The sequence below is a fragment of the Argopecten irradians genome, chromosome 13, assembly GCF_041381155.1.
Source record: "Argopecten irradians isolate NY chromosome 13, Ai_NY, whole genome shotgun sequence".
NCBI lineage: Eukaryota > Metazoa > Mollusca > Bivalvia > Pectinida > Pectinidae > Argopecten > Argopecten irradians.
In genome coordinates this window covers 39,006,947-39,021,289 of record NC_091146.1, presented here as the reverse complement: position 1 = coordinate 39,021,289, position 14,343 = coordinate 39,006,947, and the positions used below count along the sequence as shown (strand labels likewise).

Below are 14,343 nucleotides of genomic sequence, written 5' to 3'. Positions count from 1 at the left end.
TTCATTCATGGTTACAGGGGTCAAATATGCTATGGTCTTTAAACAACTTACTGTGTATTTCAGAATTACTAAATAATGTATGAACAGTCAGATAAGCATTAAGGCCAATTGGGCCTCTTATTTGTCTATGACTTTATAATTTTATTTGAATTACCCAGTGAGGTACTAATTAGGCATTAATTGTCATGCTTAATTTTACTGATTTTTACAATCAAACAAAGTCAGTTTTTGTATATTGATATCGAAGCCAAGATTTTAGTTTTGCCAATGACTGTACAGCTTGTGAATTTCCCGCAAAATTTTTTTTTTGTATATGATGCATTATACCCGACGTACAACCCTTTTAGGTTATGCAAAAATAACCTCAAATTTTAGAAATGAGTGTGAAAAATGAAATTGAATTTATATTTGCTGATGTTTTTTTCATTGTTTATACACTATGATCAAAGTGTTCAACACGTTTTTGGTTTACAACTGTATGTTTATGTGTAATACCAGTGTTGTTTGTATACTTTAATTGTCCATCGTTGTATAAAACGAATATAAAAGTCAACCTTACTACTGAAACCCCTTTTGCTCAGATCCCTGGGTGATATTAATAGAGAGGTTTTACTTTAATTGTTACAAAACCTAGGTTTCCGTAGTCATATATATATACCAAAAAATGCATCTTTTAGTGACCTTAATAATGACCTTAATGACCTTTAGTGACCTTAATAAAATTACCCTAGAGGTTACTATCATTGTCGTTATATCCAGCCCTGGAATACAATGTATATCATTGTATGTCATATAGTAAAGCTGAAGGCAGTTCATGATCAGGAGGACAAACCTGACCAATCACAGGCCTGAGTAGACCTGCTTTGAAGAGAGAGTGACACCAAAACTTCAAAGCCACATAGTCAACTACAATGTACTATTATTAAAGGACCAAACTACTACTTGTCTCATCTGTACTTGTACCCAGAGCCAACTCTTTTGTAATGACATGCATGTATTCCAGTGGTGGCTATAACGACAGTGATAATAACCCCTGAATTATTGAAGATTATTTTGTAACTGATTTAAACTTTTAGTCACTTTTACCTTTATGTTTTACAGGTAGCTGTGTTGCAAGATCATTTTGGTATGGTGATACCTCACGTTAGAAGTGAACAAGACATTTTGAATTATTACGTCATGTGACATCTAACAAGAACAGCCACTGGATCCTGTTGCTGCGACAAGTGGTATTAAACTACTTTTTGAATATGATTTCACTCTCCTAAATTCTCAATCTTTATGTGATAGTATAAATATTGTCATATATAACTAAATTACACAGAAATGTATTATTTTAGTATAAAAAAAAAAACAAACAAATATCATTCTTTTATGACCTTGGTTCTTACAAATAATTTGCTGCGGTAGTGCTGATCAAAGGGGTATTAAACTAATTTTAACTAAAATTTTGAATTTGATATCATTCGCTTTCCTCAATGTTCGATCTATTTGTAATAATATGAATACAGTCATATAAAATGATTAAAGCTAATATGAACTTGGTTCCTACGAATTATTCCAATCCATTATGATGAGAAAAAATCAATTTTATCATCTCGAAGGGTCAGGACTACCATAGTTATTATGTTCTTTCAATATTCATCGGCCATACACCGTGTGCCGTCCTCTGGCTTAAACCTTTTATTCAAATTATTTCTTCCCAATAATTGCAAGGCCTGGGTTAATGAAATTTGCCCTGTAGCATGCTGGGATGAAGGGCTACTAAGTTGTTCCAATTGTTCCATTCAAGGTCACAGGGGTTAAAAAGGCTAAAATAATTCAACAAGTTCTTGACAATATTTTTTAAGAGGCCTAGAGATTTGATATTTGGCATGACATTGACCTTCATTCAAATTCACAAGGGTACAATAGGCTAAATTCTTGAAAGGACTGGATACCTTATACTGGGCATTTTGCACATCGCGGTGAACAGTTGTTTAAACTTGAATTCACATGGATCATACGTAGACAAACTCATTGATTCATATATGTATATGTCCTTAGTTTGCGACATGATTACAATGTCGCAGGCTACAGATCTGAGCCCATTGGACCCTTGTTTTTATTAATGTAAAATAGGTCAGAAAATTACCATTATGTATTTGTCATAATTGATCGTATTTACAGATTTAAAACGAAGTACATAAAACTTGAAGTTAAATTGTAGTTATTTCACGCTTTTCTCATATTTTTAATCCAGAAATCATGGGAGTGGATCTAGCGGTTTATCGAGCTCGTGTGGGAACATTTAAACCAACACCGGGGAGAGATGTTATATCAAACATCGGATATCTTTTCAAAGCAGTTGGCAGCGTTCGTCAAGACCTCACTCTCGGTAAACTGGACAGGAAGGGGGCTGTAGCTTTTATAGATCTGCTTCTTCGCTTACAAGGCATTGAACCTAATCCGGGTCCAAGGGATGAAGATGGACAGGTAAATTGTAGCTTATAAACCTTCTAGAGAATATAAGATTCTTTCTTATGCGGATATGTAGCATAGGGATATTCTACCCGAGGGTCACAAAATGCTGTAAAACCCGAGGCTTACCGAGGGTTTTTTCAACATTTTGTAATCCCGAGGGTAGTGTATCCCTATCCTTCATATTCACGTATGAAAGAGTATATTTTTCTCATGCCTCGACGTTTCATTGCAATTTTACTACTATGATTTTCTACCATTTTGAAATAGACTCGAAAAAAATGCGACTGCAAATCAATTCTTCATACATGACAATTGCGTGATAATGTCAACGTAAATCCCGTTTTTTGTATCTTTAAAGTAAATCCAGACTGGTTTGAGAACAAAAATGTAAGCAATTTGGTTAACACTGTGACTTCACGAGGCTTTATTGCATCAGTAGCCATGCAATACAGCCCGTATGTCTGGAGACATGAGTGTATTGCACTAGACCAGCCAGTATTTACACGTGAAGGTATGAAAGACCAGCAACCAGTATTACACGTGAAGGTATGACAGAATTCATTTGTCTGCTGTTTACATAAATTACTGTAAACCAACCATTTTCACAGTGACTTATTTTCGCGTTTTCAAACCTGAGGACATTTAATTTCCCGATCTATGCTTGTGGAGTTCCACTTTACCTGTATTTTAAATTGTTTCTTGGTGATTTAATTTCGTATTTTCTTATCGCCTGCAAAACTTGCGAAAATCAGCTTGATTCGACGATAATTTACGGAATTATTTCCCTTTGCACTAATAAGTATTATTAGACCTTGTGAATACAATAACTTGAATAAATATGCAGTCAGCTTTATGAAACTTTGTATTTAGACTAAAATTGGAAAGATCTCGGACGTGTTTGAAAATCACCTTGATTCAATTTACGGAGTTATTGCCCTTTGCAATTATAATTATTGAATCTATGATCCGAGCTTAATGAAAATTTGTATATAGACTAACATTGGAAATTGTCTCGAACAAGTTTGAAAATAAGCTTGATTCGACTCTAACTTATTTATAGAGTTATTGCCCTTACAATACTAATTATTGAACCTTGTGAACACGGTAAGGTGAGTTAAATAAGCCCCAAGCTTAATGAAATATTGTATGCAGACCTATTAGAGGTAAGTTCCTATTTCGTGAACAAAAAACATCAGTTTGCTAGTAAATTACATAACTAATTTGTATCAAATATCAGGTGAACATGAAGGCCCATGGGCCTCTTGTTCCTGTACTCAATAGGCACATAAATCTGTCACAGTAACATGCTTTCCTTTGAGACATATAAAGGATTAACTTGAATATATTTGTTATGTTATGAAGATATAACACAAAAATCTTAGTGTACTCTAAATAAAACCCTTCGCGGTTTATGATAAGATTGCACTCAGATTTTTGTGTTATATCTCCATAACATAAAAGATATATTCAAATTAATCCTTTAAATTAATTCAATTTACTAACGATATTCTATTCAAAATTATGAATTCATTTTGGGACTCTTTTTCTATGTAATCATTTCGCCGTTATATCAGCCAATCGGAAGCCACGTTACAAGCGGTGATGCAATTTTTGCCAGTATGGGCTGTCAAAGTCAATTTTTAAGCCAATGAAATTGCTTTTTGTTACAAGCAAAATTGAATTGTGATGAAAGTGCACTCAGATTCTTGTGTTATATCTCCATTACATAAAACAACTTTTCAAATTAATCCTTATAATTCAAATTACTAAAGATAATCTCTTCAATATTCAAAATTCATGTTGGGACTCTTTTGTCTATAAAATCATTACGCCGTCATCTCAGCCAATCAGAAGCGACGTTCCAAACGGTGACACTGTTTTTTCCTTTAAGGGCTGATAAGTAATTTTTAAGCCAATGAAAATGCTTGTAACAAGCAAAATTGAATTATATTGATATGTCGTGAAATAAGTTGATACTCATTCCCTAATGTTATATGGGATACAATGTTAATGTTATAAGCATTACACATTTGTGAAGCATTGTTAAATCCATATATTAGGGCATTTATATAGCTTCAACTCCTTCTCCAGAAATGGAGAAGGGAGCTTAAAGAGGGACCGACGCTAATTACGACGATTACGGTATCTAAAATGACTATATTTGTGATTGAATATTGGGTATTCTGATAAAAAATGCATTATGAATCATTTTCCAACAGTTAAGTTGTCATTGTTTTTTGTAGCTTATTACACAAATGGAATCCGAAGATAATATGGATATGAACATGACTGTAGGTAAGTAACGTCTGACGACCCTAGTTGTGCATATTGCATTTGGGACCGATCGGTCTACCAGATGGCTAACGTGCAATTTTGATAGTTGATGTTTGTTATCACTATTTCGCAGAACGTACTGAAGAGGTATGTCTCAAATTTCTAGTTGTGCATATTGCATTTTGAAATATTCTGTCAACCAGATGGCTGATAGGTCACCATCTTGGATTTTGATAGTTGAAGTTTGACCAACATTTATCAGACAGTATAGAAAGAATCTGTCTCAAATTTCATATTAGGTTTCCCTAGGACCAAAGTGCGTATTGTATTTTGGGAGCAACTGGTCAACAAGATGGCCGACAGGCGGCAATCTTATATTTTGATAATTACTTTTGTAAATGCTATTTCTCAGAAAGTAGTAATGGAAGCTTTCTTAAATTACTTAAAGTTTTTGAAGCAAGGTGGGCGCCCTTTGGGATCTATTGATTGTTTATAGATTCCGATTGAAAACCCTCTGAATCAGGTGTGCTATGTTGGCCTTTTTAGGTTACCTGAGAAGAAGTCTCATGGTGACCTATTCCAATCGCCTTTTGTCCATCGTCGTCCGTCGTGCGACGATAAACTTTTTACATTTTCGACTTCTCCAAAACCGCTGAAGCATTTTCAATGACATTTTGTACAAACCTTCTAAGACATAAGACCAATCAAAATTGTGAATTATATGGTCCCCACCCCCCAGGGGGCTGTGGGAGGGGCCTAAAGGGGTAAAATTGACTAAAATTTCAAAAATCTTCTTCTGTACTCACAGATGTGGTAGAATCAAATACTTTTCATAGATCGAAAGGTCTTAAGGTCCTTTACAAACTTATATATGACCCTGGAGTCTCTCGTTTCCCCCTGGGGAGGGGGTTAAGTTTACTATAGTTTATATAGGGAAAACATATTTTTGACCATTATTCGATCATTTGTAATAGGAAATGAGTCAAATTTTGTCAGAATTATTAGCATGAGATTGCCATAGACCTTTCTTAATATTAGCTCATGAATATTCATCTTTGAACCAAAACGAGGCTTAGTGAGCATAGCGGTGGTAGTAATACATGTGCAGTAATAGTATAATGTGTTGTTATAATTTTACTTACCTTATCATGAGATGGAAAAATCAAATGTAATGTGTTCTCATTATATCCTGCAATATGGTACCTGTAATGTAATTTGATCACATCAGTGGCTGATTTATGGCATAAACATGTATAATATATCCCTGAGCCGCAAGGAAAGAAAATGGAAGTATCCATGTCAATAGTTTTCTTTATTAAGGCCAAGCTATATAGCAGTATTGGTACTCGTTGCCGTAACTGGAATAAGGCTATATATCATACATGTATGGTGCCAAATAAACAAGGGACATGAACTAAACAATTAAATAGCATAAATACCATTCCTAACCTTCATTATCATAGTCTCAAGTTGCATTCCCCTTATTCCCTTTAAGGCCAGTATTTGGGTCCCAGTCTGTTTATATTTAACAGCTGTCCCCTCTGATCACATTTTGCCATTAATTTCCCTAATAAGGTATACATAAATTAAGTTGTTATCACAAATTTCACCTAGCTCTGGCTGTCCCCTTTACCAATCCTTATTTACTCGAATAATCACCCTTTATCTATGACGTGTGTACAACTATGACAAAAACCAATAAGTTCACGATTATTGCACACAATCATTGATATTTTTAATTAGAGTAAAAGCATTCCTTAATGGTTATCTCTGTATAACGACCACACCTGCTTGTAGATATAAGACCAATTTCTTTATAGCTCAAACAAAACGGTCTCAATTTTTACATATTATTTGACCTTTTGTTGTGACCACTTGGGGTATTACAAAGCCCAATTTCTCATTGCACTTTTGGGTTCAAATAAGGATTCCCTGTAAATATATGTTGTCCTGATTTCCTCATTCTATGTATCACAAAATCAAAGTACATTTGTACATTGATATATTTTATCATTTTTTACTGAATTATTTGTTGGTTTTATTTGTCAAATTTCTTGAGGGGGACTATTAACAAAGAAATATTAAGAAAATTTTCCTGAAACATTAGGGGGTCGTTTTTCAAAATCTAAGGAGCATATGTCCAAAGAGCCATTCTATAAATTATCCCTGAAGTTTGATGATCACAAAATACATGTCCTATAAATTTTTATCAGTGCAAACAAATCTGTCATAAGCATGAGAAAAAACACAACTATAATATACATCAGTATACCACCCATTTAAAACTTTAAATAACATGATTAATAAAAGAAGGGGTTGCGATTGAAAGCCTAAACATTTTTCAAGCAATTATAGTAACATGCTTAGAAATAACGCAAAATGTGATCATTTCAGTAAAATATATTTGGTTTTTCTTGTAAAGAATTGAACCCTTGTTCAGATTTGCGGTCTTATGATAGTATTGTATGTCCATATATCACTCTATATTCAGTTACTCTTCTACATTTCAGCTCTTCAATATCTACTGAAAGGTGCGTGCGGACATTTAAAACTGTTAGTTTTACGAATATAGGATTTAGAAACTTTTAGCTAACTGCTATCTAGTGACATTTAAATATATCTTATCTGAACATTCTAATTACATCACGCTCTAAAATTAGTGGGTCAATTAACATCCGTTGATTATTAAGCACAAAGGAATGTGGGGTTTCATTTTTAGGAAAAGGTTGTGGTATATGCATCAACTCGGGAAAGTGGACACGTTACACTTAAGAAAATTACAGTTTTCTGTAGAACTAGGAACACTTAAATCTATGATATTTGTTGCCATTGACTGTAAAAACACTTGTATGAAATACATCTCCACTCTTGTACTTAAATTGTGTGGAAACAACACTACACATGTAAACTGGAATCATAAATACACTAATTGTAAAATATATAAAAACACATGGAGTAACAACAATATGATTGGGAGGTTAAACTGTCTATATATGTCAGATATAAACGAATTGACTATCCCATTATCAGTTCTTCGAATATCACATGATTGAGTGGTGACCGAGAGAGATTTCTTTTTCTGCGAGTGCCTTTGTTAGACTACATCATACACGGTTCTTTTATTCTACGTTTGCTAACGAGTGCCTCATGTGCTCACTAAGCGTTTCTCGATCTGAATTAGGAATGTCAGGCATGCTCATATAATTTCTTATCTGACGAGAATAATAGTCAGTCTATTGTTATTCCTTCTTAACAAATTTCCATGATGTCTGATGATGTATCACCCAGGGGGCACGCTATTCAGGCGCTGGGTTCAAAAGGGGTGAAAATAAGCTAGCAAAATTTGTAACATCTTAATCTTCTTATGAATGTAAGAGTTCTGGAAATGGTTGTGTAGAATCAAATACTCTTCGTAGATTTGGAGAATGTCTTAAAGTCCCTTCTCCAAAATTTGTGAATTGAACTATGGTACCACATGGGTCTCACGTTTCTCCCTGGGGAAGGGATACAGTTTACTATTCTAGTTTATATAGGGGAAGCGAGTGGAACACATTTTGGAACGCACATTATTTGGTCAATTTGTACATAGGAATCATAATTCAAATGTATGTTCTCAGATATTTTCAGTATGTATATGCGATGCGGCTATTGATATCCTATTAACTGGGATATCTAAATTCTCTATAACTGACCCCAGGGGACCTTAGAGTGAGTGGGGTCAAAAAGTGTTCAAATACGACTAAAATTTTAAAAAATTCACTTTCTGAAATTCTGGAAGGAAATGCTAGAATCAAATACGCTTCATAGATTGAAAGGTACTTAATCGGTTCCTTTTACAGAGTTTGTTGAATTATATGACCCTGGGGCATCTCAATCCTTTCTCACTGGCGGAGGGGGGTTTCTAAGTTTAATCTCGATAGCTTTTATAGGGAAAAATACACTTTTGGACATTTTTGACACATTATTTGGTCATTTGTAATAGGAAATAATTCAAATGTTGTCACGAATTATCAGTAGGAGATGGGCGTATTAGGTAGAGTTCCTATTAACACATGTTGTCGCGATGAGGTGACTCCTTCCCAGGGGCCTTAGGGTTGGGGCCAATATGGGGTCAAACACTGGAGGAGCTGAATAAACTTTGTCAAAACACAATCTTCCCTTTTGGTGAATATTTTGGAAATGGTATAGTAGGGAATCATATTCGCTTCGACTAGATTGGTAAGGATTCCTTTACAATTATTGTGAATTATATGATCCTGGGTTCTCACGTTTCTCCCTGGGTGAGGGGGTTTAAGTTTACTATAGTTTATATAGGGAAAACCCATTTTATGGGCTTTTTTTGCTCAATTTTCAGAGTAAACGAGTCAAACTTGGTTACAATTATTAGCCTGGGATAGCATTTTAACATCATATGCATATTGGTCCTGGCTGACCGCCGGGGGCAGAGGAGCGGGACCAAAAGGGGTCAAATAGGCTAAAACTTCAAAAATCTTCTGAAATTATGGAATTGATAGAATCAAATACTCTTTGTAGATAGAAAGGTCTTAGGGTGTTTTATGAAATTGTGAATTATATCACCCTGAGTCTCATGTTACCCTCTGGGGAGGGGTCAAGTTTTCTTTAGTTTATATAGGAAAAAACACATTTATGAACAATTTTTTGCTCAATTTTCATAGGAAATGAGTCAAACTTGATTAGAGTAATTATTAGCTCATGATATATAGAAGTTTAATATCCATATCAGTCCTCGCTGACCCCATCTAGACGAGCAGGACAAAACAGGGTCAAAAGATGACTAAAATTTCACAGGTTTGATGGAAGAAAATACTCTTCATAGATTAAAAAGTCAAAGGAGAAGGTACGTTAAGACTCGAATATGGCCCCAAAATTAATTTTCCAGTAAAGATCAACATATTTTGCCATATAACAGTTGAATACATTTTCTAACACATTACATCCCGAAAATATCCCGCATGTGCCAATTTATGTTCACTATGACGTCATCATCATGCAGTTTCCCGCCATTTTTCTCAAAAATCCTTGAAAAAAATCATACTTTTTTGAGTGGTTTTCTATAAAAATGAATGTGGCCGCCTTCATGGAGCAGATACGATATTTTCACACGTTGTGCATCGTGTATTTACGCATATCCATGCAAAAATATAAAGTTGCTCCAAGGTGGCGGCCAAATCCATTTCAAGCTTTTTCTAACCTAAAGATGATGAATTTCTAGCAAAATTTAGCGAGAAGAGGAAAATCGTAAATTTGATTACGTCATAGGTGGAGCACATCGCGTACATGGTTATAAAAAGTTATGTTTTGATGAATGGCAAGTATGAGAGTATTTATTGATGTCAAATTGATGTGGATCAGAGTTAATATTTTTCGGCCTGAAAAATTAAGGCCAAATACTGGTCCTATCATATCTACTCCTTTGTAAAATCACTGACAGACATCAAGGGCAAGTATATAGTGTTTATAGTGTCTTTGTTTCACATTCTAATATTCTTGTACTTTATGGTGACCGTTAAGGCCCATGGGTCTCCTTGTTTATACACTCTGCCCTCTGGTTCAGATGCAGTTACTGTTTGTAATAGTTTATATACAGGAAAGTCAATAACCCTCTAGCTCAGGTGTGCTAAAACTTAAAACTGATTTTCTTTGATATCTTTTGGTTTATCATGAACTGAATATTAGTTTATAAAGTTTGACTCTATCAGTTTGTAATTAGTTGATTTGATTGTAATGCAGATCCTAATGTTAATCATATCAAGCTTTAATAACAAATTCCAATTTATATCTTATCAATAATTTGTTTGTGCACAGAGAATTTATTCCGTCTTTGTATATATTACAGAGTTAGCTCCATTGCGATTGTATCAATTGTTACGTCATTATCTTGTGAGCGCAATTCACGTCGTTTTCCCTGAGAAGTACGACGTTGCGCTCGCAAACACATGACATCACAATCAATACCTACCCGCAAGGACAGATACCTCTATAGTATGCAAATACCAGCATTGTGGTCTTATAATATTGTTATTATAATTTTGTATTGTATATTTATGGTTAGTTTACGTAATGTTCATAATGTATCAACTTGAAATGTTTTGAATCCGACAATTTTCACTGTTCTCACAATTATATATACCAGTAATTACAACAAGTTTCTTGTATTCTAGGTGGTCCTCCTGTCAAAGATCGTTATGTAGCTACCGCAAGTCACTCCCAAAGTAAGAATCACAGGTGAAAATAAGGATGTAATAAAGCAATATTAAGCATGCTAGTTATTGTGGCTAGGTTGTCATATTATTCCATCGCCGATAGCATAGACGATATTTATCATTTGGTCCAAAATTAATATGCAATCGTGTATACGTACAGTCTTATTGACACAAAAATATAAATCATTTGTTTTGCTTTTTCAGTCAGTACCTTAGTCCATATAGTGAAAAATGTCATGGATTTTTTTTTCGAGGAAGCAATTATTATTGTAGACCCTTTAATTTTGAAGTAAAATGATAAGCTTTATTTTTTTAATGATGGTCATACTTTAAATAAGTTACTTTGTTACTGAATAAAATACTAATTAATCTTCTTTTGTTTTGATAGATAAACATATATGTTCATACCACATCTAACGCAATCAAAACACTGTCGGATCCATGTATTTACATCATATGTCTGTTTTTGTATGTTGGTTGCTAAGTTAGGTAATTACGGTAGTCAAGATGACTAAAGATATATTTTAGCTTGTTGAACGTTATATCTGCCATTTGAATATAAATTTAACAAAAAAATACTTTCTTACGTTTAACAAAATAGATTTGATCAATTTCAAAATTTATTAATGCAGCACATTAATGATGTCATAATAAACCAACAAGAACGTTAACTGCGTTTACATTTGCAATCGGTTTCAGCCTACCATATGGTTGGAAAATAAATGCTTTGTATATTTTGCCTTAAGTTTTAAAAAACAAATTAGTTTTTTAGATTTATATATATGTGAGTATGAATTGATAAAGGGATGTTTATGTGATTTTATAGCATAAACAACTAATTTATGGCATGTTATTTTTCAGCTGTTGTACGTTTCAACCGTCCTATCGTAAAATCGAAGTCCAAATGCTGTATTGCAATCGGTAATACAGGTATAATTCGGTGTCAAATACTTCGGGAAGTAGGAAGAGTTTTATGGAAGAAACAAAAAGACGCTGATGAACATTTCAATGAAATTGCAATAGACAACAATAAATATATTGGTGGTTCTGTTGATTCACCTACCCTAGTTATAATGTCGGTAGGTGAGGAGGATGCTGGTAAATACATCTGCCAAGCTGTAAATAGTGCAGGAGTAGCGCAGAGTGCGGAAATTGAAGTTACAGTAACAAAGGACAATGGTATGTATCCTGAACTTTATTCGAAGATGATTACCTTCTGGCTGATTTCATACAATTTGTTACTATTGCCCTTCATCGGAAAAGATGACCTATAGTCATCGTGTTCCGTCCGTCTTTGTGCGTTGTCCGCTTGAATGAAAAGCTACCGAATTTGTGAAAAAGTGACATTGCTCTTGAACATTCAATGTAACAGAGATCAAATAGCCTTAAATCTTTAAACAGATTCTTGTCAATAACTTAAAGACCTCGATACCTCATATTCGGCCAGTAGTATGCTGGGATGAAGGGCTACCAAGTTTGTTCAAATGAATGACATTGATCTTGAATGTTCAAGGTGACAGAGATCAAATAGGCTTAAATCTTTAATCGACTTCTAGTGCATATTTAGTCTGTAGGACGTTGGGATAAAGCTACACAGTTTGTTCAATTGAATGACCTTTCAATGTCAAAGTCATAAAATATTTTGGAAGATTGCAGCTTCAAATAAGGAGTGTGCTGTATTGTCTTAATTGTTAGCCATTACTGTATACTGTGACTGTGTAGTTTTGTGCCAATAGTTGGATGACCGTTAGAACCTTAAAGAAGAAGAGAAGGGTTCAGGAATGTCCTATTAAAGCCATCATGTTGCGCTCGGTCGTCATGCGCAAACGTTTCACATTTTGAACTTCTTGAAGTTTTACCTGTAAGATTTAGCTGCAACTTGCCTGAAATGACCTTGACATGATACCAACTCAGTTTTATTTTTGTTTTGGTCGATTTGAAATCCAGGCCACCAATTTTGAACTATTTCCAGTGCGATTTTCCTTAAAATGATCCAAACATGGTCTTGACTAACTGTTGTTATTTTTCTGGTCGATTCAAGATTATTAAAGTGCTTTTGGTGCAGCTTCGCTGTAAATTGCCTAGAATGACCCTGACATGGTCTCGACGAAGTGTTGTTTTTGGGGTAGTTCCCGAAGCCTTCATGACATCATATCTAATTTATTTCCTATTTGACTGTTGTCAAGGTTGTCAGATGGCCGTTAAGGCCCACTGGCCTCTTGTACGAATATGACATTTACCAATCCTTTGGACATTTGTAGAAAGACAGTGTTTGATGTTTTCAGGTTGTCAATCAGTATATACTCTAAAGTTGCTTTAAAATTTATATTTTTAAGTGGATATTTAATTCCCAATTTAGTTTCAGTTATGCCTGCGATGTGCAATCAGTTGATGGAAGTAGTACAAAGTACCCAAACAAACCTATATTTGACTTTAATTGAAACCGTTAACAATTCAAACATAGGGAAAAATGGACTAGTTGTCAACCAAGGTAAGTTAACATCGCATACAGCTCTGATAATATGTACTATATTGAAATAAGCAAAACTGTTTAAGACAATTCAAAATATAAAAGTGTTTAAATAATTTAAGAAGCAACTAGTACCACTAAGGCTAAATAGTTTTTATTATCGGAATGATGTGTGTTCATTTGCAAGATTAATTTTAATTAATACAAGGATGAAGTATTCAATTTTCTATATATTTATTTAAGCAAAACACATATTTTCTAAACCGCGCTTATTTTCCATAAGTAAAACCAGTGAATCGTCCACTATTTAACAAGTGGTTTGCCCATCGTTTTTATATGACATTTTTTCTGATTTGACTTTCACTAGGTGGAAATGACAGTGATGAAACAAAGCTATTAGACATATTAGCTGAAACGTCATCCGCTGCACAATGATGTCGTTAAAAAGATATGTTGAAGCTTTTGGTGAAATATCAGGTTTTGTATTATGAACAGTCATCGCGATACTAAACATAAACATGATATATGCATGTAAAATAGCAAAGTGAAGATAAATCTTTGAAGTCCATAGAAACTGTTTTCATCGTGTAAGATATAACAGCAACATGTATTTGGTTTACTTAGATATCAAATATTTTTGAGGAAAATGAAAAAGAAAACTATATTCTGTTCGATTTTGATACTTTGACATTGAGATACCTAGGTTTCTTACGTTTGTAGATTTCATAATTTGTTGTCAACCTGACATGCAGAGAAATCCAGAATACAAATGGCCTCTAGTCGAGGAAAGAGAGAACCAAATGTCGACACTTAAGAGACCACACTCCAGAAACAGATCGCCAAAAAAGCATTAAATGCAGAAGAAAGGATCTCTTTAACATTGTGAGTTAATCAAGCGTAAGTGTTTGTCCT

General features: G+C 34.2%; 1 protein-coding gene across 1 annotated transcript; it reads left to right on the top strand.

Annotated features, from left to right (window-relative positions):
- Nucleotides 1-432: 432 nt before the first annotated feature.
- LOC138305877 (uncharacterized) lies at nt 433-13,866 on the top strand. The gene is made up of 7 exons (XM_069246140.1): nt 433-1,229; nt 2,243-2,475; nt 4,707-4,758; nt 10,920-10,970; nt 11,823-12,140; nt 13,321-13,452; nt 13,799-13,866. The coding sequence occupies exons 2-7, from the start codon at nt 2,248-2,250 to the stop codon at nt 13,864-13,866; spliced, it is 849 nt and encodes a 282-aa protein (XP_069102241.1). The 5' UTR covers nt 433-1,229; nt 2,243-2,247.
- The last annotated feature ends 477 nt before the right edge of the window (nt 13,867-14,343 follow it).

Coding starts and splice junctions, on each gene's coding strand:
- LOC138305877 (XM_069246140.1), top strand. CDS start 2,248: ATGGGAGTGGATCTAGCGGTTTATCGAGCTCGTGTGGGAACATTTAAA. Junction 2,476..4,706: donor CAAGGGATGAAGATGGACAG/GTAAATTGTAGC, acceptor TGTTTTTTGTAG/CTTATTACACAAATGGAATC. Junction 10,971..11,822: donor TACCGCAAGTCACTCCCAAA/GTAAGAATCACA, acceptor GTTATTTTTCAG/CTGTTGTACGTTTCAACCGT.